At 43.2% G+C, this 27,581-nt stretch overlaps 2 protein-coding genes across 9 annotated transcripts in view; one reads left to right on the top strand and one right to left on the bottom strand.

Moving 5' to 3' along the window:
* The window catches only part of AHCTF1 (AT-hook containing transcription factor 1), a 79,790-nt gene extending 74,079 nt beyond the window's left edge, over window positions 1-5,711 (bottom strand). For 3 of the 6 annotated variants that reach the window (XM_081824447.1, XM_081824448.1, XM_081824450.1), the window contains exons 1-2: window positions 5,355-5,708; window positions 2,451-2,562 (exon numbers count right to left, since the gene is read on the bottom strand). In XM_081824447.1, coding sequence (XP_081680573.1) covers window positions 2,451-2,562; window positions 5,355-5,697 — 455 coding nt within the window. In that variant the 5' untranslated portion in view covers window positions 5,698-5,708. Of the gene's footprint in view, window positions 1-2,450; window positions 2,563-5,354 lie in introns of all 6 variants that reach the window. The other 3 variants (XR_014146383.1, XM_081824452.1, XM_081824454.1) reach the window with 3 other exon arrangements.
* CDC42BPA (CDC42 binding protein kinase alpha) overlaps window positions 1-27,581 on the top strand; it is a 727,403-nt gene that overhangs the window by 170,977 nt on the left and 528,845 nt on the right. The gene's annotated exons all lie outside the window — the stretch shown is intronic.

The raw sequence follows: 27,581 nt of genomic DNA, 5'->3' as shown, positions 1-27,581 counted from the left end.
TTGGCATTCTGTCTAAGTCTCTGTCTTCAGTGTGTTAGGAAGGCCTGTTATGTTTCTTCTTCCCGAGAGTAATGGTTTTATTAAGAGGTCATATACCATCCAGGGCCTGGCACTTCAGGCAGTGTCCTGGTGTATGCTGCGTGCACTGTGCTTTCCCTCAGGTTAGTCCTCTGCAGAGTACCTCCTTGCCTGCAGTGGGCAGTGTGTGGCAAGTTTTAACTAGGTGTGCTCTGGTCTGCTTGTTAAAAGAGACCTGATGCTGTTTCCACTGGAGCTGAAGCTCTGCAGCACTCTGTGGTCAGTAGACATGGTGTATGTGGTTGGGGGCGGGTTGTGCTGGTCTTCTGGGGAAGGGGTCCACTATCCGGTTCTCAGGCACACTTGTGGTCCAACTTCTCTATAAAAGTACTTGTCCTAAATTGATCCATGATTTTCTCTCTGCTAGGCCCAGTCACAAGTCCACAACACAGAGACTTCTGAACAGGTATATCCAGGGTGCAGCCATCCATCTCCAAAGCTCTGTCGCTTCTGCTCTAGCTGATGCCTTCCACCTCAGACCGGTAACAAGACAGTTTGCAGCCACGTCAACACCATGCCTCCAAGCACGCCCAATAGTTGCTTCTTTATAGCAACCCCAGGTACACAGTGTCCTGTGACCAGTATTTCCACAAAAGGTTAACATTATAACGATGTTAAGTTAGTGCTATCCTTAGAAACTTAAAAATTAAACTTAAAGACTCTAGAACTTTGAATCCTTGAAGCTGCTAACTTCGTTAGTGATCCTGTTTAACCTCTCACATTCCACGGATAATCAGTTTATTAATTCTTAGTCTATTTCTTAATTCATTCAACCAATACTAAATGCTTATCATATGGTAAAATGCTTGATGCACAAAAATGAAATGCTGAAACCATAGCTTCCTCATAAGTGCTCCTCTGTGTTCATCTCCCCATCTCTCCTCTTTATTCAATTGTTTCTTAGGATTAGGATAATAATTATAATTCATTTCTTGGTCCTGCAAGTTAATTAGACTTAGCTTCTACATAACTAAAGGAATTGACCCCTTTAGTTCCACCAGAATTAGAGCAGTGTTCGCAAACTGTTCCTTTTTCAAGAGGAAAAAGAACTTCTCAAAACTCTAAATGTCTGAGAAACAGCAAGTCGAACAATAATCGCAGGTTCCATCCAGAGTACTAGAAAAAGCACGAACTTCGAATTAAAATGGCTCTAAGTCCAGGTTCTACCACTTACTAGTACATGTAATGTTGTACTTTCCTACTCTGTCTTCGTGTCACACCCAAGCTTCTAGAAAATGTGAATACCTCTCTCTCCAACTCTTAGCTTATCATGGTGCCTGGCACAAAAGAGTTAAAAAAGTGTTCAGTGAATGAAAGAGAAAGTTTTTCAAATTCACAAGTTAGCCTTTGAATCCACAGGGCAAAATTGGCTTCAAGACCTTTCAAATCACAATTTACAGTTATGAATTTTAACATTTTAAGCACACTGAAAAGAACTTCTGAAAAATTATACTATTGGAAAGAACATCTCATATAGACATGTATGTTCACAAATATACATTAAGCAGCTCTGCTCAGTTTTATACAAAATTAAGTAGAGTTCCAGCCTTTATGACATGCCAACATCAGCAACCTCTGAAAGTTTCAATTTCTTCTCAAGGTCTAGGTAGGCAGAGCAGGACACTGTGCTGGTTGCCAATGAAATAAAAATATTGTTCATCTTCTTGATAAAGCACAGATGGATTATGTCACTCCCTTCTCAAAACCCTCCAATGATTCCCTACCTCATATAAAAACCAACATCCTCAGCCGCAGGCAATGAATGGCAGCTCCAGACTATCTCTAGTCTGTCTCCCAAAACCATCATCAGTTTGTTACTGCCCAGCACTTAAAATTCTTTTATGCTGTTCCCCCTTTCATCTCTATCTGCCAAAACCCCATCCATCAAAGACTAAATTCCCAGTGTGGCCTGGGTAGACCAATCTTTTCCCACTTAATCTTATCTCTGAGCTCACTCCTTTCCACCTTTAGGTTAGCAATCATAAATATTATTTTTGAAACTTGTTACTTGGGTTTGCCTGTCTTCCCCCCTTTAGTATTAATTCCTAAAAAGCAAAAATCATGTCTTGTTCCTGTGAATTCCAGAGTCACAATGCCTTGCAACTAAAAGATCCAAAACATGGTAAATTAGGACAGCAAAGATACTACTAACAGGGAACAGAAATAGACATGTTAAACAATAAAATCAATTTTTAAAAACTCAATATTCTTAAAAGTCAACAAGAAGACAAACAACCCAATTAAAAAATGGTCAAAGACCTTAGCAAACACTAAGAGGATACACAGATAGCAAATAAGCACGTGAGAAGAAGCTCCATTTCATATGTCATCAGAGAAATGCATTATCAAAGCAATGAGACACCACTGCACACCTTTTAGAACGGCCCAAATCCGGAACACTGACACCACCAAATGCTGGTGAGGATGTGGAGCAACGGGAACCCTCCTTCACTGCTGATGGGAATCCAAAATGGTACAGCCACTCTGGAAGATAGTTGGCAGTTTCTTTCAGAACTAAACATATTCTTACCATACAATCCAGCAATCACACTCTTTGGTGTTTACCCAAAGGAGCTGAAAATATGTCCACACAAAAAACGGCACATAGATCTTATCACAGCTTTTCCTCATAACTATTAAAATCTGTGAACAACTAACATGTCCTTCTGTAAGTGAGTGGCTAAATAAATGGTAGAGCGTCTGGGCAATGTAATACTTACTCAACTCTAAAAAGAAATGAGCGAGGGGCCCCTGGCTGGCTCAGACAGTAGAGCATGTGTCTTGATCTCAGGGTCCTGACATTGGGCATAGAGATTACTTAAAACAAACAAACAGAAACTTTAAAGAAATGAACTATTAAGCCATGAAAGAACATGGAGGAATTAGAATTATAACTAAGTGAAAAAAGCCAATTTGAAAAGGTTACATACTGCATGATTCCAACTACATGACAATTCTGGAAAAAGCAAAACTATGGAGACAGTAAGATCAGTGGTTGCCAGGGGTTAGCAGTAAGCAAGGGATGATTAGGCAGAGCACAGAGGATTTCTAGGGCAGTGAAAGTACTCTGATAAGACTATAATGGTAGATATGTATCATTATACATCTGTCCAAACCCACAGAATACACATCACCAAGACTGAACCCTAATGTAAACTATGGACTTTGGTGATAATGATGTGTCCATGTAGGTTCAACATTTGTAACAAATATTCTTCTCTAGTGGGGAATGTTGATAATGGGGGGAAGCTATGCATGAGTGGGAGCGTAGAAAGTGTATACTAGAGCTCTCTGTACCCACCACTCAACTGCCGTGAGCCTAAAATGGCTCTAAAAAATAAAGTCTATTAAAAAGAAAAATCTCAATATTGGCCAGTTTTGGGTCCAACTTATTTTTAAATATATATTGTCTCAGTACTAAGATGCAAAACAAAATTCACAAAACTACTAGGAAAGATTTTGTAACACAGAATACCACGAATCAGTTCTGTGGGAAATTACACACATCCTCGAAAGCAGCTGAATTCCACCACAGTAAATAAAACCTCACCTAGTTGTTCAATAACTATATTGTAACAACATTGAACAAACATTTCTACAGAATATTTTATACGCATTTTTACTTTTTTTGTGACTCTTAAAAAGACTAAGAATTATGATGCACATGTAAGCTGTCAGGGGACTCGGAAACTTCCAGCCTTTTAGTAGCTGCTCTTTCAAACTTAATTCAAACATTTATTAATCTCCAAGTACTTTTAAAACATTGTGCTGGGCAGGGAATGCAAGGGCACGAAGATGACCCACTTTCTGATCTCAAAGAGTTTACCTTCTAGAAGGAGATACGTAATCAACCCTTAGAATATCAGACACAAATAAATGCTACAACAGTGGTATAAATAATGTGGGATAAAAGGAAATGGAAGAATGACTAGAAAACATGGCATTTAAGCTGAGGAGGATTTGAAATTTCATAACTTGAATAAAGCAGGGATGGCGCTCCAGGCTGAAGGCCATGAGCAAAGGAACACCAAAGTACATCTTCAAGAAAAATGGACCCAGGCATGGGGAAGATTCTGGATTAGGTAGGCAAAGCATAAATTTGTGAGTAGTTGAGTATGGACAGAAGAGACTTCTCGTGGAGACTGTTGACCTAACCCTAGGAGAATTAGACTTCGTTCTGAACAAAAATTAGGAGGTGCTGAAAATTTTCATGGTCAGCAGGAGAGAAAGGAACAATGTTCTATTTCCTCTTAAATCAAGATGTGTCCATCCCCAAATTGCTACAGAACAATCTTTTAAAATTTTATTTTAAAATAATTTTGGCTGTTTTGCGACCTGGTGACACTTTCATAGGTTACTGAAAAACAGAATAAAAAATTACAGTTATGAAGAGAATGCACACTTCCCATAGCGTTTAACGCACTTGGAGCATCCCTCCAGCATTAACTTGAACTGGGCTTGTCATTCCCTGGTCTCTGACCAAGTCGGTCAAAGCTCACGAAAGGTTCTTAAAATCTACTGACTCTTTAGGATATTTTGAGAATAAACTGAAGCTTAAAGTTTCCAAGAGGTCTATATTTTATCCTAAAGGGTCCAGGTTCTCCCAAATACTTCTCAAACGGCCAATTTGAAAAAAGGTAACAGCGAGCATGGACCTCTTTGGCGCTGAGAACAAACTAACCCCCCCCACAGCCCAGCACTCAACTAGTAACAAAAGTGATCGCCCTCAAATTCCGGGAGGGACCGGGAAGGCGAATTAACAGCCACCCCAAGACGTGCTGACCAATTCGTCGCACTCTCCAATCCCGAGCCCGACCCCTCCCGTGACGCGGACTCACCCGAGCCAGGCCCAGGAGCATGTGGAGCACACGCCGACGGAAGACCGGCTCCACGGCCCAGCAGGCTCGCCCGGCGCCAGGCCGGCCAAGGTCTCCACCGCCCCGGAGCACGGCGCCCAGGGCACGCCGCGGGCCCGGCCGCCCCGCGCGACGTGCGGGCCGGGCCGACGGCGCGGAAGGCGGATCCCGCAACGCCTCTCCGCCGCCATGTGCCGCCGGTCGGGGGTTATGTAATCCTCTACCCGGGGGCCCCCCTGAGCGCGCCACCCCCGCCGCCAACCGCGTCCGCCCGCCCGCCCGGCCCCTCGAGCACGGCCGCCGGCCCCCGACCCCGCGCCGCGCGCCCCGGCCCCCGGTCCCCGGCCCCGCGCGTGGAGGCCCGCGGCCCTGCGGCCCAGGCCGCGCGGACCCGCCCTCGAGCGCCCACCCTTCCCCTACCTGCGCAGGGCGGGCGGCTGACCGCCCCGACCGCTGAGTGCAGGGGTCGCAAGGCCGCACGCGAGCTCCTCCCGCGCGGGTCCGTCACAGCATCTCCCGGGAGACACGGCCGCCACAGGCAGGGCGCGCACGCCGCCGCCGCTGCTGCCGCCACACCTCCAGCCTCCGCCCGCGACCTCGCCGGCCGCCGCAGACCCACAGCGCCCGGGGCACCTCCGCCGGCTGCAGGTCGGCGCACAGATCGGCGACTCCGACGCCGCCGCTGCCTGCGCCGCGGTTCCGGGTCCTCCCTCCCGCGACTCTGCCTCCCACACCCAGACGGCGCCGAGCCTGCTTTAAGCATTCCCCCGGGCGCACCGACCCAGCCTTATAAGCGGGGGAGGGGTGGGGAGGGGCGGGGCGCGGAGGGAGGGCGCGGAGGGAGGGCAGCGGCCGGAAAGGAGATCGCGGCTCGGAGACCTCAGTTCTCGCGAGTCTTTCGGGCCTAGGCGCCGGCTCCGCGGGAATTTTCAAACTCTCGCAGGAGAAGGTGGGGGGAGGGAAGGGAAGCCTGCCTGGCACCGGCGGGTCATTTACATAAAACAGAATCTCGCCGTCTCCAAAGAGCTGCTGGGGCGGGGCTGGGTGAAACTACAAGTCCCGCGATGCCTTTCGCTCCACCCCGCTGTGGCGGCCGGGCGCGCGTATTCGCGCGGAGTCCGGGGTGATAGTCTCTGGCAGCCGGGATCCGCCTGCCTGGCGGTGCCGGAGGGTGCCGCCACGTTAGCGTGTAACCTTGTCCACTGGCGACCACGGGGTGGTCACTGTCCCCGTGGCAGGCGCGTGTGCGCTCGGTGGTTTTCGTTCCCTGCGCTCCGACTCTTCGAGCCCAAGGTGGGCCTACTGGGGAAACGTTTTTCTTCCTCTTACATATTTTTAAATACCCGCGCTTGCTTTCGTGGCCACCGGTGTCACGCCGCCTAGTCGAATCTTTTTCCTAGTTTTACCCCGAATCAGTTACCATTTTGGTCGCCGTAGGAATTTCTTTAATTTGTTGTTAGTATCTTTGAAGCTAGTCCCAGCACCAAACGCGTTTCAAACAAATAGATGTCAATTATGTCCCTGATAGTAAATACCGAATAAAAGGATTATTAACGTAAGGTAGAGGGAAGATTGTAGCAGGCCGCTTCTGTTTTCAGGAAAGTCTGTCCTTTTCTGTTACCCTCTCCCGTATGGTTTTTTGAAAACCTACCTTTTAAAATGTAATTTCCTTTTTTCTGTAATTTGTGTTTCTTTATTGACAGCAACATCTATATGTAGCAACATATTTGCAAAGGTACTGGGCTAAGCTGCGGCAGCAGAGTTAAAAGGGGTTTTGGTTGTTTGTCTTAATTATTTTAAATAGACCGTTTCAAACAGAAATCCCTCTGGCAAATGTGCTGATTTATGTCGTAGCCTTGCTTCCCATCCTACACTTTCTTTGGCACCATTTTATGCTCAATCCATGAGTCCTGAATTTCTTGAGTTCTTAACTTTGGTATCCTGCTCCTAAAGCTGTGTGACATTAGGAAAATCAAGTGACCCCTCTGGGCTTCAGTTAGCTTTAGAGCAAGGGGGACTGGATTAGAGAATTGACTCGTTACACATACGTCTGTTAACTTTTCTCTAAGGGCCTGCCAGTTGTAAAATTCAAAAGCATCTCCTCATACTTATTATTACAGATTAATCAACTTTCTAAATCAGGTTTTATTCTTTCCTTTCATCATTACCAGCAGAATGGTTTCTGTACGGTTATCTATAATCTGGACCAATCCTACCTGTCCTATTTTATTTCCCTCCGTAGTTCTGAGGATCCTTTCTTCACTCTGATGAGAAAGCAAAAGGCAAACCGAGGGCAAAACATGAGCTGAAACCTCACGACCTGCACCCCCCAACTTAAGATGGGATATAATATATATATATCAGATATTCCTCAGGCACTAGTAACTGCCTAAGAACAAGGCAAAGGAAAAATAAATGGTCAACTGATAAAGATCACAGTCATATAGGACTTGAAACTCCACTACAGTTTGTAATGTCTTAATGATTTACAAGAAAAACACAATCTTAATAATAGACCTCCAGGAACCTATAAACTCAGTTTCCTGGAGCCCTAATGTCCCCTTCACCTCCATAGGATAGAAGACCCTATATGATCAGTCACTCCTCACAATCACAGTGCAGGTCTTTTTGCCCACGCGTCCTGTCCCCGCGCTATAATAAAAACACCTTTTGCACCAAAAAGGTCTCAGGAATTCTTGACCATTGTGCTCGATGATCCCACATCAACTATCCTCCAAACATATTTCTGCCTTTCAGTGTCTCCCAGCCTCTCCCCTGTCTAAATCTCAATATCCCTCGGGTCCAGCTCAAGCCTCTTTTCTCTCCCAAAACTTCTCTTCAACTTTAACCCACATTCATTACTAAGAACTTGCCCTGAAAATATGCTGTGATTTTATGTCTGTTTCCCTGTTTGCCTCCAACTCCCTCCATCCCCCTCCCATTACCCCCGTCAACCTGAGAGCAGACTATATCTCACATTTTTTCTTAAGATTTTATTTATTTATTTAATTGACAGAGAGAGAGAGAGACAGCATGAGAGGGAACACAAGCAGGGGGAATGGGAGAGGGAGAAGCAGGGTTCTGGCCGAGCAGGGAGCCCAATGCGGGGCTCGATCCCAGAACCCTGGAATCATGACCTGAGCTGAAGGCAGTCGCTTAACCAACTGAACCACCCAGGCGCCCCTGTATCTCACATTTTTTTTAACGCTACCCTCATAACTGCTAGTTGTTTATTTAAATTCCATTCGAAAAGTGAATTTTCACTTTAATGCTCTCGTTCAACCCTTTTTCCTCTTTTTCAGTCATTTAAGCATATGGCAAATTATTTGTTAGTTCCAAGAGATGTTAATAAGTACTAAATGAGGGAAAAAATCTGGGTTTGCTAGTCAAATGAGTTTGGGGAAAAACTGATTAAATAAAATCAAACATTTCTTTTACATATTACCTCACAGCCTTTAATAGGCTTGGCATTTCCCAAAGTTACTTGACCGTGGACTCCATTTATGCTCTTGGATCATCTGGCCTCATTGGTGTTCCCCAGGATGGACCTTGGTAAACATGGCCTCAAAGCTTTCCCTTACTGGAGGAAACATTGTGTCGTGAAAAGAATATGGTCATTTGGAGTCAAAAGAACTTGGGTTTTAATCCTTTTCACTACTTTCTGGCAACCTGACTTTAACTGAATTACTTCCCTCTCTGAACCTGATCTCTCCTTTGGGAAGAAGGGAGAACGTTACTTACTTCCCTTGCAGGGCTCTTGCAGAGATTAAAGAAAAGTATGTGCCCAGCTCAGAACTTCATTCCCTTTTTACCTATATGGTCAATAAGGTTTGGGGTTTTTTTTTGTTATAGTTTTGGTTTTGGTAAAAAGCCTACAAAATGATCATGTCTAGTGGGGACCCTCATGCTTCCATTTGGAATGTTTATTTAAGAGGCAATATTTTAAGACCATGCCAGCATCCTGGGAGCAAACAGACAACCATGTGATTTCAGAGATCTTAGAATCTCACTGAAGTGCTGTGATTTAGATCTTGTTTATTTTATGAAGAAATTGGTGGGGGCAGGGAACTTTCCTGCTTTAACAGCAAAACAACAACAAAGGGAGCTTGTCTGTCTCAAATAGAGGCAATCCTTTGTCCTAACAGTTACATTTTCATTATTCTTGTAGAGATTATTGGTTAGAACAAGCAGTGCCCCACCCTTGACTTTCCCAATTGACAATTAGCTTGGTGACTGAAGAATGTTATTTTTCTTGTTCCCCACGATGCTTCCAGAGATGGCATAATGCCAACATATAAATTAATAGATAATTGTTTAGTGAATTAGTGTATATGTATTGATTTCACCATTCAAAGCAAAATATACAGTGTTTGATTAAAAGGGACACTGGAGATATTCAGGCCAAACAGGTCATTTTATAGATGGGGAAACACATTGTCAGATGATTTTCCACAAATACTTTGGGATGGATTTTATTTGTTTTCTTTTAAAAAAAAAATAGATATTAAATCAAATCTAGAGTTTAAGAGTCATTTGAGCCAGCCAGGCATCCTTATTATGTCATTATGCCCTTGTAAGAATGTTTTACATGAATGATACCCCAAAAAGCCACATAGTTTCTTTCTTTCCCTCTGAACACTGATAGTATTTGTCATAAACATGGTACCACAATTAATCTCTTCTTAAAAATTATTTCCTTTTCTGCCTCTCCTTGTTTTTCACATCCTCCTCTCCCAATGTTAGTTCTTAAAATCTGTATGTGTGTGTGTGTGTGTGTGTGTATATATATATATATATATATATATATATATATATATATATATTTTAAAGAAAGACTATTTATTTATTGGGGAGAGAGAGTGCGCCTGCGCAAGAGTTGGGGGAGGGATAGAGGGAGAGGGAGAGGCAGACTCCTCCCTGAGCAGGGAGCCCAAAGCTGGGCCAATCCCAGGACTCTGGGGTCACGACCTGAGCTGAAGGCAGAGGTTTAATCGACTGAGCTACCCAGGCATCGAAAGATCTGTATATTTTAACTAAAACTATCAAGGGTCTGATTTCTCTCTTCCTTAGCCCAGAAAACATCAGTAATGATGGATCTTGAAATTCTGCCACACGCTCACATATCATGGCATTTTTTTTTTTTCAATCTTTGCCTTTTCAAGACTCCTGATTGCCTTAGGGGGTTGATATACCAGATTCCAGAGAGCATGTAACAGTTACAAGCTTCTTTTAGTCAGTGGTGTTGCAAGTATTGCTCATAACTCACAAATTTCTCACTTGTCCCAAGCTCCTGCCTCTAAGGAAGCCCAGCTAAGAGAAGTTGGCTCTGCACAGTTGAAAAGTGATGGAATGAGCACGACCAAGTCTGATATTCCAGTGAGGGAATAGGTCACCCATTTTAATAATTGCTTTCTGCCTAGTTTATTCGATGGATTCTCAGCCTTACTTTTTCTCATGAACTTATTTGAATCCCATTGAGCTTACATGTCCTATAAGAACTGTGGTGTTTGCATGGTGCTTTAAATTTTCAAAGTGTCGTAAATTGTTAGTCAAAACAATAGCTCTACATGGTTTAGATTATAAACTGTAGATTTTTTTTTCCCTTTTGCCTTTTTCTGATCTTTACTTCTTCTTGGGTCCTCTGTATGGTTTTTTAATAAACTTCAGGTAGATTTGTTGGATTTGATTATAGAAGGACGTAGGTGACATGGTATCCATTTTTCAGCATGAAATGTCCCTGAAAATCAAAACAAGATGTTCACTAGGATGCCTAAGTGGAGAGCCGGCAATGGAATGTCCAGGATAAAGTTCGGCATACCCTAGAACATTCCTCTCCTGAAAATAAGTTTAAGTGTAGAAGATCTGTAGGGTTTAGAAATGAATTATTTATTAGCAGACCACAGAATTCCTGTTTAGTAACGAAAACAATATAGAACTTTAATAAAATCAAAATTACATCCCTAAGATTCTAAATCAGAACTCTCAAGTTGTATTTTTCATTATAGTTTTGTTTCAGTTCCCTGTCATTCATTCATTTGTTGGTCCACCCATCAAATATTTACTGAATGTTTTCAGTAGGCTGGTCGTTACTCAAGGCACTGGGGATACAAAGCTTGATAAGACCAGTATCTGTGTCCTTCAGCAACGCAATGAGGACAACATAATAAAATGAAAAATTACCTTTTGTTTGAAATATTTTTTTATAAAACCCCTTCCCTTTTTTAAATATTTATTTATTTGAGAGAGAGAGAGCACGCATGTGCGTGCAAGCATGGGATGGGGCAGAGAGAGAGAAAGAATCCCAAGCAGACTCCCTGCTGAGCTGAGTCCAACATGAGGCTCATCCCAGGACTCTGAGATCATGACCTGAGCCGAAATCAGTAGTCGATGCTCAACTGACTGAGCCACCCAGGCACCCCTAAGCCCTCCTTTGAAATCAAAGAGAGCTACAACTCTTTCTTGAATATCTTATTGATAATTATAATGAACACTCAGTGTCCTAGTCAGTCATAGGACTATTCTACCTTCACCTTCTGGTTTTGGTTAAGCCATGTATTCAAAAGAATTGGTTGGGTCACAGATTCATTTCCTACCAGTTGGGCAAAATTAAGGAAGGCCTGACACTTTTATGTTTTTGAATGATGGCTCTATAATCCCAGATTTCTTTTGTTTGTATGGTTCTACATTCTCTTATTTAAAGGGTCTAATTTTATTTTATTTTTTCTAAAGTAGTCTCCATGGAGACCAACGCAGGGCTTGAACTCGTGACCCTGAGATCAAGACCTGAGCTGAGATCAAGAGTTGGATGCCCAACTGACTGGGCCATCCAGGCACCCCTTAAAGGGTCTAATTTTAAAGTTAGATAACTACCCTTCATTACCTTTGCCACAGATTGTGGACATGAAAGTTCAATACACTTGGCAAAATACAGTGCTTTGATTAAAGTACGAATAAAAAAACACCCCCTTGCAATACATTGTTCCCACAGCATTTACGTTTTTGTACGGTTGGGAGGTTTTTACACTCTCTGGGCTATTGACATAGCACTCATGCGATCTTTTAATCCCATGTCAGACGACATATATTACCTTATCAATGGAGCAGCTATTGGAAAACAGACACTTGATAAATCTTTAGTAAATAAGACTGGGGAGCTATCTCCTCAGCAGGGTAGATAGTGGAAACTAACTTCTCGAAAGCAGAGGGAGGAGGGACACAGCAAAGCCATCGTAGAAGAATACCTGTCTTTTTGAGTTAGTGTTCAAGGATTAGAGAAGATGATCAAGAGTTTCTCAGTTTAAAGATCATGAAAATTTCTTCCCCCCAAAAAATAAAAATAAAGAATAAAGACCATAAAGGGGGTGCCTGGGTGGCTCAGTCGGTTGAGTGTCCGACTCTTGATTTCAGCTCAGGTCATGATCTCAGGATCATGAGATTGAGTCCCGCATGGGGCTCCACACTCAGCAGGGAGTCTGCTTGAGATTCTCTCTCTTTCTTTCTGCCCCCACCCCCGACGTGTGCACTCTTTCTATCTCTAAAATAAATAAATGAAATCTAAAAAAATTAAAAAATAAAGATCATAAAGATTTCAAAGAGTCAAATACAGTCGCACTGGTACTGCAAGACTTGGGTGGAGTCATGGGGCAGAACCATGAAAAGACAAAGTGATACATGAAAACCAATCTTAGCAGGCTTGGGTATGATTCCAGCTGATTTGGAAACCGTTTGTTACTTATAATAAATCTCCATATGTCATTCAATGACAGTTGCAGGCTGGTCCTTAAGAACCCAGTGACTTTGTTAATGGTATTTAATTAGAATCATTTCTTTCCTTTGTTATTTTTGTTGGCACACTTCAAACCTGTGTATTGTCAGCCTCCTGGAGAACAAGAGATCTGAAATTGTGGCTCCCAACTTCAGGTCAGCCGTCGCAACCCCGCAGACCATCAGGCCCACAGGCCAGCACAGCCTGAGCCACATTCCACTCTAGACCAGCCGCAACGCCAACACAATGGGGGCAGCGTCTCCAGCACATGGTTGAAAGCAGCATTCTCCAGAGAATTTTCTGGAAACATGAAACACTTTGGGAAGCAGTATGTTGAAACACAAAAGCACTGAATTCACAGGGAGCGGATGTCCATCCCAAAGATGATGTTACCTTCGCTATCTGTGTCCGTGGAGAAAGACCTTAAACTGTCCAAGCCTCTGTGTCTGTGTCTGTTATAAGGATTATGTGTAACAACATGTAGTAAACTTTGAACTTCTACCAAGTATTCGCTGGTGCCAACACTTTGCTGGACATTAGATGACTTATTTAAAGAACAATGTGTGAGGTTATGGAACATGTTTCTCTGATGTTTCGGATGAATTGTTCTACATGAATATCAGGCTATTGCTGTATTAAGCTTTTTCTTCTAAGTTGCTAGTCATTGATTTTTAATGTTAACCCATCTAATACATAATTTCATATATAAATCATGGGTCACCAGAGTCAGAGGGCCCTTCGAAATGACCTAACCCAACCTGTTTCAATGGGATTCTTGCTCAAAGTCGTGTTTAGTTTTGGCAAACTGAAACCAGACATCCCACTGTGTTCCTGAGTTGCTGTATCCCATTTACTTCAACTAGAAGAAAATTAATTACCCTTTATGACACAACTGCAAACCAAATAAATAAAGTCTATTCTCCTGCCCATTTTCCAACATCAACATGGGTAATTAGACAAGAAACAAAACACAGTTGAGATATGAGAAGCAAAGCGTTTCCAGCCTAATGAACCAGAATTAAAATAAATAAATAAATAAATAAATAAAATAATCTTCATCCATTATTGCTGCTACTATCTGGTGTGTTGGCAGCAAGTTAATGGAAGGGCCACTCCAGACAAAGGGAGTTAATGAGCGATGTTGCTATTTGCACTGGTTGGGAAGCCCGTTGTCTTGACACAGGAAGTGTTCAGGGATGCATTACAACATCTCATATCACTGTATTCTGATTATTTTTTTATAAGTTATCTTCCTGACCACCTGGCAAGCTTTGTTAGTGGCTCTGTCACTTTTCCGCAACACTCCTCGAAGAACCTGCCATCTATAGGCGTTCACTTTTTTTAAAGAAATAAATGAATATGCTTTCTCTTCTTTCTGGGAGTTGGAGAGCAAGAAAGAAAAAAAGATAGAGGTATCTGTGCATAAAAACAAACACGGGGGGCTCTCCCTTTACTGTCAATGAGAAGTAGATGTGGGGAGAGGTGCTTTAATTTGCATCTCACGTGGATGTGGCCGCACTGGACTTGGCTGGGGGCGGGGGACGGCGACACACCTGCCGCAGGCAGTCCCAGCCCTGTACTGTGCACCTTGGAGCCGAGACACAGCCTCTGCTGGGCTCTCTTAGGGCAGCTTACAGTCTACACCGAGGAACTCCTTGGGTATGGGTTGTGCTGGAGCACCCCACGGTTTCCAAATGAAGATTTATTTCAAGCAGGGAAGTCTTCCTGATGACTCCCATTTTGAATTCTTAGTGCTCTGAAAAGCTTTAGATGACCAGAAGATGAGAGAAATCTAAAGCCATGCCATAGCTCCATAAATACAGATGTTTTCAGTTGTTTGTTTTTGTTTTAGCTCATTTTCTTTCCCCTAAGAGTGAGCAGCAGAAATGGCAAACCCTTCCCCCCACTTGCCAGTCCTGGCATCATCCTCAGGTCCCTGCTTTCAAGCCCTGTGACTCTCCTGACAACTCCCCCATCCCGCGCCGCTGCCACTGACCACCTGAGTGCTTCCTGATGTTTTCTGGGCCCACGAATCCCTGCATGACAGAGCCTCATGTGGACACCGTGACATTTTCTGTTTCCCTACAACGTGCTTTTAATTTCATTCTCTTCCAAAGCTTGGTCTTTCCTTTTGCTACTTTTCTGAATTACGTGGTTCCTATTAATCTCTTGATTTGTGTGCCATCTGATTCACTTTTTAGCCTTCTGAAGAGTTTGCTGACCTTCACTTGTTTCCTGGCATTTATATGGCCAACCATTGTACTTGTCGTTGAAGGTTGGGAGGAAGAGCTTTAAGAGCGACGGATCTGGCCAGCAGCCCTTTAGACCCCCTCGGGGTGACGGCACCATGACCCGGCTCCAGTCTCGGCCTCAGAGGTCCAGAAACTGAGTCCTGCCAGGACTCCCAGAGCTCAGCTGTCTCAAGGAGGTTGACTTGTAGGAACCACGTTTGTAAGAAGTTTATATATAAATACAAATTCTAATTTATTAACTTACAGTAGTGGATATTTCCTTGTTTTAACTAGGATCCCTGTAACTCCTCTCCAGAGCACCCCCTTTTCCTATAGTGAAGTACCTGGGAAATGGAATAATCAAGAGATTGCTTGATGAACATGAAATCAGAGTTTGAAGGGGGGAATTGTTTTGAGAGAGATTTCATCCAGGCCTGAGAAGCCCGATGACTCACAATTGCCTCACAACAGAGGACAATCTGTGCTGGATACACACGGCCAGCTCCAGGCCCCTGACTTCCTGTCCCAGGGAGAAAAGGTTCACTGCTGCCAATGTGAGTGCAAGGTCAGTCCAGACAGAGCCCAGTACAACGGAGGGGGGTTTTGCTGGTGCAACTACAACCAGGCTGGCTCCCCGAGTTTGCTTCCAGGTGCCTGCCAGTGATGTATGGGTGTTTCCACTCTTCTCCACCCACATGTATTCATTCAGTCTCTTGATTCACTCTCACTGATGCTCAAGTCTATCCATGATATGTGTGAATTTCATTCATTTGTCATTCAAAGGACAATTTTATGTCCCTTATTTTCTTGGGGGATACCTTGCTCTCACTTCTACAAGTTACTATGTACCAATATTACACTCTTCTTTTTTTTTTTAAGATTTATTTTTAAAAGATTTTATTTATTCATTTGAGAGAGAGAGAGCATGAATGGGGGGGAGGGGCAGAGGGAGAGGGAGAAGCAGACTCCCTGCTGAGCAGGGAGCCCGATGCAAGTTTCAGTCACAGGACCTGGAGATCACGGCCTGAGCAGAAGGCAGATGTTTAACTGACTGAGCCACCCAGGCACCCCAAAAAGGCACCTTCTTTATTTCAGAGGGAGAGAGAGTGCACGAGCGGGAGGGGCAGAGAGAGAAGGAAAGAGAGAATCTTAAGCAGGCCTCAACCCAGTGTGGAGCCCGACTCAAGGCTCGATCTCATGACTCTGAGATCATGACGTGAGCCAAAACCAAGAGTCGGAAGCTCAACCAACTGCGCCACCCAGGCGCCCCATACACTCTTCTATAATTCTAACAGATCATTTATGAAAGCCCTTGTTCTTCCTGCTATAATATATTTACTGTCAAATCATGGCAGGGAATGGGGGAGACAAAGCACATTTTCCAGGGTTGTTTGCTGGGGCCATCACCTCGGTCCGTGAATACCGGGGAAGACAGTGCAATGCTGGGAGAGAGCACAGTCTGACCTGGGTTGGAATCCTGTCTCTACAACTCATTGCCTGTGAGACCCCAACTGATTTACCTGACCTTTCAAAGGCAGCACTACTCCAAGCGTGGTCTTCAAGCAGTCTAGATAGGTCTTCAAGGAACTAAGATGCTGCTACCAGAATGTGAAATCATTCACTAAATGCACTGACTTTCTCTCAAGAGGAACTTTCTCAGTGAAGAAGGCAGTATGTTGATTTACCTTCCAGCCCTGGCTCCTTAGCAATAAAATTGGGAAATAAAACCAACTAAGTAGAGCTGTTGTTATAGGGATAAGACTAATGATGACACATGATACATGCCAGGAGTACAACACATAGTTGTCTCTTTTGTTATTTTGCTGGTATTATTGCAGTTTAGCATTGACAGAGGAGTTTTCTAGTGATATAGCCCAGCAACTGGCTCACAGAAGGGAAGAGAAGCGGGAGGCTGAGGGTTTACACCTGTCATTCATCCCACAACTCTGCAGCCCCAGCGCATCTCTCTCTGCATCGACTCCCTCATGGGGACACTGGGGTGATAATAGTGCCTCCCTGCTTGAGTTGTCATTGGGACTTAAAGTATACAGCCTGTGTAAAACCCTCAGGATAGTGCCAAACACATAGTAGGGGTCCAATAAATGCTAGTTTTCTTCCCTCATTGTTAAAATGAGGGAAGAAATGCTTTCAAGAATGGTAGCATAATATTCAGGGAAACAACCATATGCAAAAGTTTTCCAGGGGCGACAGCAACTCCAGAACAAACAAAATTAAAGCAAGGAACAAAGAGGAAGGACACTGCTGGTAAGAATGAAAATAGAAACACCATAGTGTGGTATTTTTCTCTAACTTAATGCTGTGAGATGCACATGAACCTGAACTGTGGCTCAATACGGCCATGTTGAAAGCATGGGACTAGTGTCTCCTACAGAGCTCTCTCGCATGAACCATGGGCTTTCCTTTCTGACTGAGCTGAATGTCCTCATTCTTACATGTTCCCAGAGTGACTGATCCTTCCCACCTCCACCAAGTGACTGATCCTTCTCACCTCCACCTGCCTTCTTGTGTGTGGTCAGTGTGACTGCTGACACCTTTTCCACATTGCAAAGTAATGGAAAAGACTAATTACTGCTCTATTTTATAACATAACCATCAGTCCGTAGTAACAATTGTGTATGTGTGTGTGTGTGTCTCTCTCTTTTTTTTTTCAGAGATAGAGCAGAGGAGAAGGGGCAGGAGGAGGGGGAGAGAATCCCAAGTATGCTCCATGCTCAGCATGGAACCCAAGGCAGGGCTTGATCCCATGACCCTGAGATGGTGACCTGAGCTGAAATCCAGAGTCTGACGCTTAACCAACTGAGCCACCCAGGCTCCTCTTTCTAATGATTTTCTTAACAACATTTGCTTTTCTCTAGCTTTATTGTAAGAATACAGGATAAAATACACATACAAAATATGTGTTAATTGACTTTGTGTCATTGGTAAGGCTTCTAGTCAATAGTACTCTATTTGTATGTAAGTTTTGGGGGAGTTAAAAGTTACATGTGGATTCTCGACTGTGTCTGTGCTCCTAACCCAGGTGTTGTTCAACGGTCAACTCTACTTGGAACCTAACAAGTGCTCAGGAAGTATTAGCTATTCCTATGAGAACTATACATTTAAGAAAATTAAGCAGATGCCTCTAGTTTCTTCAAATTCCACCTTCACTTGTTTACTACCAGTCAACATATATTTAGTAATAAACCAAGAGTTTGACCTTAATCATTCTCTTATGACAGAAGGGTGTTATTCATATTGTAGGAATATTGTGCTTTCCACACAATTAAAGTTTGTTGTCATACAGTTGGCCTCCCATGGAGGCACTAAGAAATTCCCAGTGTGTGTGCACATTCAGTCATGATGTCAGTCACTCTTGGCCCAGTCACCTGTTTGGGGAATAATTGCCTGGACTCTTGGTCTCTGTTTTGGGTTGAATTGTGTGCTCCCTAAAACATATGTTGACACAGATCAATGGAACAATATAGAGAGCCCAGACATAAACCCATGCATATATGGTCATTAATCTATGACAAACGAGGAAGGAATGTACTTTGGGGAAAAGACAGTTTCAATAAATGGTGTTGGGAAACCTGGGTAGCCACATGCCAAAGAATGAAACTGGATTGCTTTCTTACACCACACACAACAACAAACTCAAAATCAAAATCAATTGAAGACCTAACTGGGAGACCTGAAACCATGAGACTCCCAAAACAAAACAGACATAATCTCTTGGACATCAGCCTTAGCAACATACTTAGGATATATGTCCTCAGGCAAGGGAAACAAAGCAAAAACAAACTGTGAGGGCTACCCCAAAGTAAAATGTTTTTGCATAGCAAAGGAAACCATCAACAAAATGAAAAGGCAATCTATTGAAGGGGAGGGAGGAGATATTTACAAATGATTTATCTGATAAGGGGTTAATATTCAACACATATAAAGAACTGATACAACTCACCACAAAAAAACCCCCACAAATAATCCATTCAAAAAATGTGCAGAATACATTTATAGACATTTTTCCAAAGAAGGCATCCAGATGGCCAGCAGACACATGAAAAGGTGCTCATCATCAGGGAAATGCAAATCAGAACAACAATGAGATATCACCTCAGACCTGTCAGAATGACTAGTATCCAAAAGACAAAAGAATGACCAGTATTGGTGAGGATCTGGATAAAAAGTGTAGGTGGAAATGGACAGTGGTGCAACCCCTGTGGAAAACAGTATAGAGGGTTCTCAAAAAATTAAGAAAAGAAATACCAAATGATCCAACACTTCCACTACTGAGTATTACCCAGAGAAAATGAAAACATTAATTTGAAAAGATATACTGCACCCCTCTGTTCATTGCAGCTTTATTTATAATAGCCAAGATTTGGAAGGAACTCAAGTGTCGGTTGATAAATGAATGGACAAAGATGTGGTACACACACACACACACACACACACAATAGAATACTACTCAACCATAAAAAAGAAAGAAATCTTACCATTTGCACCAACATGGTTGGACCTAGAGAGTATTATGCTAAGTGAAATAAGTTGCTCAGAGAAAGACAAATACCATATGATTTCACTTATATGTGGAATCTAAAAAACAAAATAAATGAGCAAACAAAAAGAGAAACAGACTCATAAATACAGAGAATAGACTGGTGGCCACTGGCGGGGGGGAGGTGGCCAAAATGGGTGAAGGGGATTAAAATGTGCAAACTGCCACTTATAAAATAAGTCAGTCAGGGAGATGAAAAGTACAGCATGGGGAATACAGTCAGTAAAATTGCAATAACGTTGGATGGTGACAGAAGGTGACTATATTTACTGTGTGAGCACTGAGTAGTGTATGGAATCATTGAGTCACACTGTTGTGCAAAAACCAATATAACATCGTACGTCAACTATACTTAAATAATAAAGAAAATTTAAAGCTATGGTGAAGACCATAGTATCTCAGATATCCCAGTATCTCAGAATGTGACCTCATTTGGAGATAGGTATATGTGATGAGGTCCGTCATCATACCGGAGTAAGATGGCCCCTTAAATCAACATGACTGGTGTCTTTTAAGAAGAGAAGAGACACAGACACAGAGGTAAGGTGTCCCTGGGAGGCAGAGATTGGACTGATGCAGCCGCAAGAAAGGAACACCTGAGGCCACCGGAAGCCAGAAGACACACAGGATCTCCCCTGAGAGGCTTTGGGGGAAGCGTGGCCCTGCTGACGCTGTGATGTTGGACGCCTCCATGACAGTGAGAGAGCAAGTTTCAGTTTGTGGTCATTTGTTACAGCAGCCCTAGAAAACTAATCCAGGCTCCTAGACCAGAGAGAAGAACCTAGAGGCAAGTCCCGGGCCAATGGCGGAGAATCCTCAGCAGGAGGAATCCATGTTGTCTGCAAAACCAGCTTCCATGAGGCAGGTCCTTCACGTGGGGCCTGTGGGGTCAGGGAAGCAAGGAGGTGCTTGCAAAGTTGAGCCAACACTTTGGGACTAGAGAGGGATAGAATGAGATCTGTAGGCCTTCTCAGAGAGGCTTTCCCAGACGGCCCCCCTAAGTACACCCCTCCCCTCCTTATCCCCCCACCTGCTGTGTCTTCCTGGCACCAGCTGACGCAGGTTACCTTTACTTGTTTACTATCTAACTTCCCAAGGACAATTTCCCCCACAAGAACAGAGACCACCGGTAAAATTTATCAAGTGTTCTTTCATTTCCCCTGCATTTTGCACAGGTGATGTGTCTCCCTGTATTTTGCATGCAGTTTTTGTCTTTTTAATCAGCAAAGGATATTAAAACCTACGAGCTTTAGGGGACTGGTGGCAGGGACTCAAGCTTTCTCTCAAGTTTTGTTTACTGTTTGTATCTCCAGTGTATACCAGATGCTTAATGAATATTTTTGGAATGAGTGATTGAATAAATGATGTTATGGTTTCTAAATTCTCTATATGTGATTCACCTTTCCTTCTCCCCCCAACAGTATTAAGTAACTTCTTCTGGGAAAGTATTCCCTTTTTCAGCCAGGCTGGAGAAAACCTAACAAAAGGATATGGCCAGGCCTAGGCCATACTAGAAGGGACACGTCCCCACTACAATTCTCCCCAGTTCCCAATAGCCAGGTTCTATCGCATTCCTAGAATCCCGGTTCAGTACTGGCTTTGCTCTACTCTAATAAATGTCTCCTTACCATTTGCTCCAACATCAAGCCTCCTTTGGAGAGGAGCATAAGAGAACATTGGCAGATTCCAGTGGATTTAAACTGGTTAATGTGACATTGCTAACTATTGTTCTATTCGTTCATGAATTCTGAAAGGTCATCAAAGTTGGATATGTGGATCTAGCAACTGATCGTTTATTTTAAGAAAACCCGCAGAGTATCCTCGGTAATAAAAAACAAAGAAACCTGTAACTCAGGGTAGGTGTAGCACATGGGACTTTGCTAAGACCCTCAGGAGTCCCAAGAGGATAGCCAATCGGCAATATCTGAAATTCTGCAGTCTTCCATTTTGCTACCCTTAGAACAACTGTTCCTGAAAACAGGGATGTTAGCCCCGAATGAGCAAGTGTCTTCAATTTGTGCCCAGCTAGACAGACTGTCTTGCCAATCAAGCTAACCCTGAAGTCACAGAAGGAACTTGTCCTGAATTTCCCTGAGAGCCAACAGCACGAAGAACTGTTAAACAGGGAGAATAAAATCCCCCAGGACTGGTGCACACTCCCAACCTCATTGCCTACAGCTTAAGGCCAAAGGCAGATACACACAATATCTGTCAGCTGTTCCAGGGGGGAAAGGCTCCCAGATGATCTCAGGCTCAGCTTTGCTTATGTTCAGCCCAGATTGCTGGAGAAGTCTGCCACCCCCCCGCCCCCCGGTGGCGTAAAAGCAGCCTCCAGACTGGCCATCACCGTCACACTGAGGTGGCCCTACGAGTTCAGCAATCACGGGACGGTCAGAAAAATACACGTAATGGAAGATGAGGAACACAGATCAAGGCAACACAAGATTCCAACAGCCTTATCTAACTGCAGGGACTTCAGAACTGGGCTTCTGCACATAGAAACCAAGTGTATCCAGAGCCGTAAGTTTCAGGCAAATCCCTCTGCAAGGGTCACTGATGAGATCATCTGTCAGAGCGTGGAACCTGGATCAGATGACCATGTGAGCCTCACTGTCTCTGTCATGATATGGGTTTCTTGCTTGTTAAAGAGTTAGAAAGATAATAACCAAGAATGTCAAAACTAGCAAGTATGATGTGACAAAATGCTAGTACCTAATTTAATTAGAAGGCAGAACTCCTTTATAGAGCGTTTGATATGCTCTACACTCCAAAATCGTCAATCTGCTCAGCATTTCTCATCTCCTCGTTGAGCTTGCCAAACACCTACGAAGAACAGAAATGGTTTCATTTTTATCCAAATCCATTTTCTTTTGTATAAAAGATTTTTTTTTCAAGATTTGCTTCAGTCCTTTAAGCTAACGTGACAATCCCCTGTATTTACATAGCACTGTTAACTTTTCCAAACTCTGCTCTTTTCTATTATCTGTCTGGAATATAAGCTCCTGAGGGCACTGCTATGTCCTTGGGAGCAGTGCCCAGCACACAGTAGGTGCCTTCCTGTGTTTCTGACCCATTAGCTCTATGACAACTGTATTTGCTTTCACAGCTAGGGTTAGATATTTCTGGCAGGTTGTTGTCCTCATGAAATAAATAGTTTCACCTCAAGCTGATCCCTATAAGCATATCAGATTATATATTTCACAAAGGTGCCCTTTGAAATAAAGTGAGCTGCATCGAGAAACCCAGTTTTGAAAAGTCTTGCTCTTTCTTCCATCAGAATGAAAGTTCGAGAAATTTCATGAAGAATTCATAATTGTTTATGTTTCTTTTTTAAAAAATATTTTATTTATTTATTTGAGAGAGAGAGAGAGAGCACTAGAGGGGGGAGAGTCAGAGGGAGAAGCAGACTCCCACTGAGCAGGGAGCCCAATGCAGGGCTCCATCCCAGGATCCCGGGATCCTGACCTGAGCTGGAGGCAGATGCTTAACCCACTGAGCCACCCAGGCGTCCCATAATTGTTTACGTTTCCTATCAGAGTCACACATTTTGCCATGTCATTATTTAAGGAAGGTTAATCGTATTGTAATACTTCCTCTTTTCTGATCAAAGAAACTGTAAACATATCAGCAAAAAGGGAACCAGGGTTCTATCTGAAACACTAATGTATTTAGAGAGAACAACCCTGAAACCCTAAAATTTCTCAGTGACCCAGATGTGTTTTGCTGTACATGAGCAAGGTCTTATGTTTACTGTTTTGTAAAAGATCAATCTCTCTCTCTGTGTCTCTGTCTCTCTCTATTGAGAGGGTTTTTGTAGTGGCTTGCTACTTTCTTCAGTGCTATTTGTCATACACGTAAAAGCAAAGACAGGTTGGTAAGTGCAGTAACACAGAATAACACCTGTGTTTCCCATATATATTAAAGCCCCAGGGTACAATTTATTTCCATTTGGAGTATGAAGGCCACACAAGAACTGCTTGGCCATGCAGAACAAGCTCTTGTCTTCACATCTGTCCACTAATTCAGGTCAGTTCTCAGTAGTTCAAGGAAGCTAACTGTTCTCCAAAGAACAGTACAAGTAGCTGCAGAAGAAAAGGATCCATGGAGATCTTTTAAGCGCAAATGTTTTTATTTCCCTTATCATTTAAAACCATCATGAAGGTGAACCTCTTGGCTTGATTCACTTATTGAAACTCATAGTAGGGTCAGTTAATGTTCAAGAAAAATTATCGACTTCAAGCCTGTGGGATAAAACTCTTTTAGGATATATACTTAACTCGAAATTGCCATCTTTGATAGTATCATTAAAAAAGAAATTATATACATTCTTCTAATTAGGCATAACCCTTCATTAGAAGTTAACCATGGGTTAAACGGCACCAGCCTCTAATCTGCTTATCCCATTAATGTGGCAATCTTTTGTTGCTACCTATTATTTTATGTGCATGTAGGTACTCAATAAAAACTTTTAAAATAAATGAATGCAAATATTCTACCTTCCTATAGTGCATGCTCCCGTATTGCCCCTGCCCACCACTTGCATTCCATAAAATGCAGGGTCATAGCTGTATAAGATGCTTGTGTTCAAGTGAGTTGCTTTAAACATCTCTCTCCATACTCATTGGCAGGTTCTGCTTCTCTTTTCCAGACCCTCAGGGAATCTTTCCAGGATGCTTCTTTTCTACCCTGCTACATTGACTCACCCACCCCCTCTACCAGCTCTGCTTAGAGTCCCTTTGCTTCAGACCCAGCATTCACCCATTGGCCTGGTCCCTCTGCTAGATGAAAGATGCTTCACTCTCTTCTTGGGTGCTGGTTCTGGGCTCCTCATCCTGCAGCCTGGGAAGGACAGCCAGTCCCAGCCTCAGAGGGACATTCAGATGGCTCGGACTTGGTGGTAATGGTGAGCTGACCACCGTGACCACTGACTTCGAGGTTGACTGGGCTGGTTACCAAAGCGTCTTCTTCACCACTCCCCTCACCATCCAGTTAACAGAAAGATCATCACAGGAAGGCAGAGGAATAAAGTAGTCCCTCAAGGGCATATGAGCTTAGGTTAGTGTCTGGCACTGTGCTGTGCATAAATATTTGCTGTCACAGCAGATTTTGGTGTGACGATCCCGCCTGTGTACCTTTGTCCCTTTAGACAAATCTAAACTTCTGTTTAGGGAAACTCAGGCATAATCTCCTTCTCTGGTTACTTTATAGGGCAGTCGAGGTGGAGCAAGAAGCCACAAAGCCCTGTCTAACAAATTAAAGCAATATTTATATTATGGGCTTGGTCTTTCATGATGGAAGGGAGTCTGTGACTAAATGGTGCTCAGATCAGACTTCCTGCCACCAGCTGGGTGCCCACCTGCGATGAATATGATGAATGGTTTGGATGTCTAGCCCACCATCACCGGCCCTGGTGGCCCAGTAGCAGGAGGACGATTGGTGATGCTATGTGATCGCTTTACATCTGTATTGGGCCGATGGCACCACCACCCCTTGAGTGACCCCAGTTAGAAATCTGGTGGTCATCCTAGACTCTTCTTCTGCCCCATCTCAGACCAGTTTATTTACCAAGTCGTGAGGGCCTCACTTCTTAAATACCATTCAAATCCATCTCTTCCTTTCAGTGCCTCTGCTGCTGAATCACTTCTGGAGGTAGGCTTGTATTGCTATAAACTCCCCTCTTGGAACCTCTTTGGCTGCATTCCAAAGGTCTTGGACAGTTGTGTTTTCATTTTCATATGCTTTTTTATTTCTCCTTTATTTCCTGGTTGACCTGTTCATTGTTTAGTAACATGTTATTTAACCTCCATGTATTTGTGCTCTTTCCAGACTTTTTCTTGTGGTTGACCTCTAGTTTCATAGCACTGTGGTCAGAAAAGGTGCATGGCATGATTTCGATCTTCTTGAATCTATTGAGGCTTGTTTTGTGGAGTAATATGTAACCTATTCTGGAGAATGTTCCATGTGCACTTGAAAAGTGTGTATTCTGCCTTTTTAAGATGGAACTTTCTGAATATATCTGTTAAGTTCATCTGTTCCACTGTGTCATTCAAAGCCAACGTTTCCTTGTTGATTTTCTGTTTAGATGGTCTGTCCATTGATGAAAATGGGGTGTTAAAGTCCCCTAGTATTACCGTATTATTATCATTGAGTTCCTTTCTGTTTTCTTTTTTAAAAGATTTTATTTGTTTATTTGACAGAGAGAGACACAACGAGAGAGGGAACACAAGCAGGGGGAACGGGAGGAGAAGCAGGCTTCCTGCTGAGCAGGGAGCCCGATGAGGGGCTCTATCCCAGGACCCCGGGATCATGACCTGAGCCAAAGGCAGACGCTTAATGACTGAGCCACCCAGGCATCCCCTTTCTGTTTGTTATTAACTGTTTTATGTATTTGGGTGCTCCCATGTTGGGTGCATAAATATTTACAATTGTTATATCTTCTTGTTGGATCGTCCCCTCTATGGTTATATAGTGTCCTTCTTTGTCTATTGTTACAGCCTTTGTTTTAAAGTCCAGTTTGTCTAATATAACTATTACTACTCCAGCTTTCTTTTTTTTTTAAGATTTGATATATTTATTTTAGAGAGAGAGTGCATGCTTGAGTTGGGGGAGGAGAAGAGGGGGAGGGAAGTGGGGGGAAGAATCTTAAGCAGGCTCCACACCCAGCACGGAGCCTGACACGGTGCTCGATCTCATGACCCTGGGATCATGACCTGAGCCAAAACCAAGAGTCAGACATTTAACTGAGCCACCTAGCAACCCCTCCAGCTTTCTTTTGACATCCATTTGCATGAAAAAATGTTTCTCCATTCTCTCACTTTCAATCTCCATATGTCTTTAGGTCTGAAATGAGTCTCCTGTAGGCAGCATGTAGAAAGGGCTTGTTTTTTTGTTTTTTGTTTTTTTTTATTTATTTATTTGAGAGAGAGAATGAGAGAGAGAGAGCACAAGAGGGGGGAGTGGGAGAGGGAGAAGCAGACTCCCCGCTGAGCAGGGAGCCCGACGCGGGACTCGATCCCAGGACTCCAGGATCATGACCTGAGCCGAAGGCAGTTGCTTAACCAACTGAGCCACCCAGGCGCCCGAAAGGGCTTGTTTTTTAATCTCTTCTGACACCCTATGTCTTTGATCGGAGCATTTAGTCCATTTTCATTCAAAGTAATTATTATTATTATTATTTTAAAGATTTTATTTATTTATATGAGAGATAGAGCAAGCGAGAGAGAGAGAGCACAAGCATGGGGAGGGGTGGAGGGAGAGAGAGAAGCAGATTCCCCACTGAGCAGGGAGCCTGACATGGGGCTTGATCCCAGGACTCTGGAATCATGACCTGAGCTGAAGGCTGACACTTAGCCAACTGAGCCACCCAGGCAACCACCTATTATTATTATTATTTTAAGATTTTATTTATTTATTTGACAGGAGAAAGACACAGCAGGAGAGGGAACACAAGCAGGGAGAGTGGGAGAGTGAGAAGCAGGCTTCCCACTGAGCAGGGAGCCCAATGTAGGGCTTGATCCCAGGACACTGGAATCATGACCTGAGCCGAAGGCAGACGCTTAACAGCTGAGCCACCCAGGCGCCCCCCATTATTATTTTTTAAGATTTTATTTTAAAGTAATCTGTACACCCAACATGGGCTCAAACTTACAACCTTGAGATCCAGAGTCGCATACTCTACTGACTGGTGCCCCTTAAAGTAATTCTTTTTTTTCAAATTTTCATTTAAATTCTAGTTAGTTAACATATAGTATAATATTTGTTTCAGGAGTAGAATTTAGTGATTCATCACCTCCAAGTAATTATTGATAGACATGTATTTATTGCCATCTTATTACTTGTTTTGTGTTTGTTTCTGAAGATTTTCTCTGATTGTTTCTTGTCTTTCTTTCATGGTTTGCTGGTTTTCTTTAGTAATATACTTGGATTTCTTTCTTTTTATTACTTGCATATTTTTTTTTTTTAAGGAAATTTTTTTTTTATTCTTATGTTAATCCCCATACATTACATCATTAGTTCTAGATGAAGTGTTCCATGATTCATTGTTCGTGCACAACACCCAGTGCTCCATGCAGAACGTGCCCTTCTCAATACCC

Source organism: Leptonychotes weddellii, chromosome 6, assembly GCF_054177405.1.
Source record: "Leptonychotes weddellii isolate Sample4059 chromosome 6, ASM5417740v2, whole genome shotgun sequence".
NCBI classification, from domain to species: domain Eukaryota; kingdom Metazoa; phylum Chordata; class Mammalia; order Carnivora; family Phocidae; genus Leptonychotes; species Leptonychotes weddellii.
This window is presented reverse-complemented; position numbering and strand designations above follow the sequence as displayed.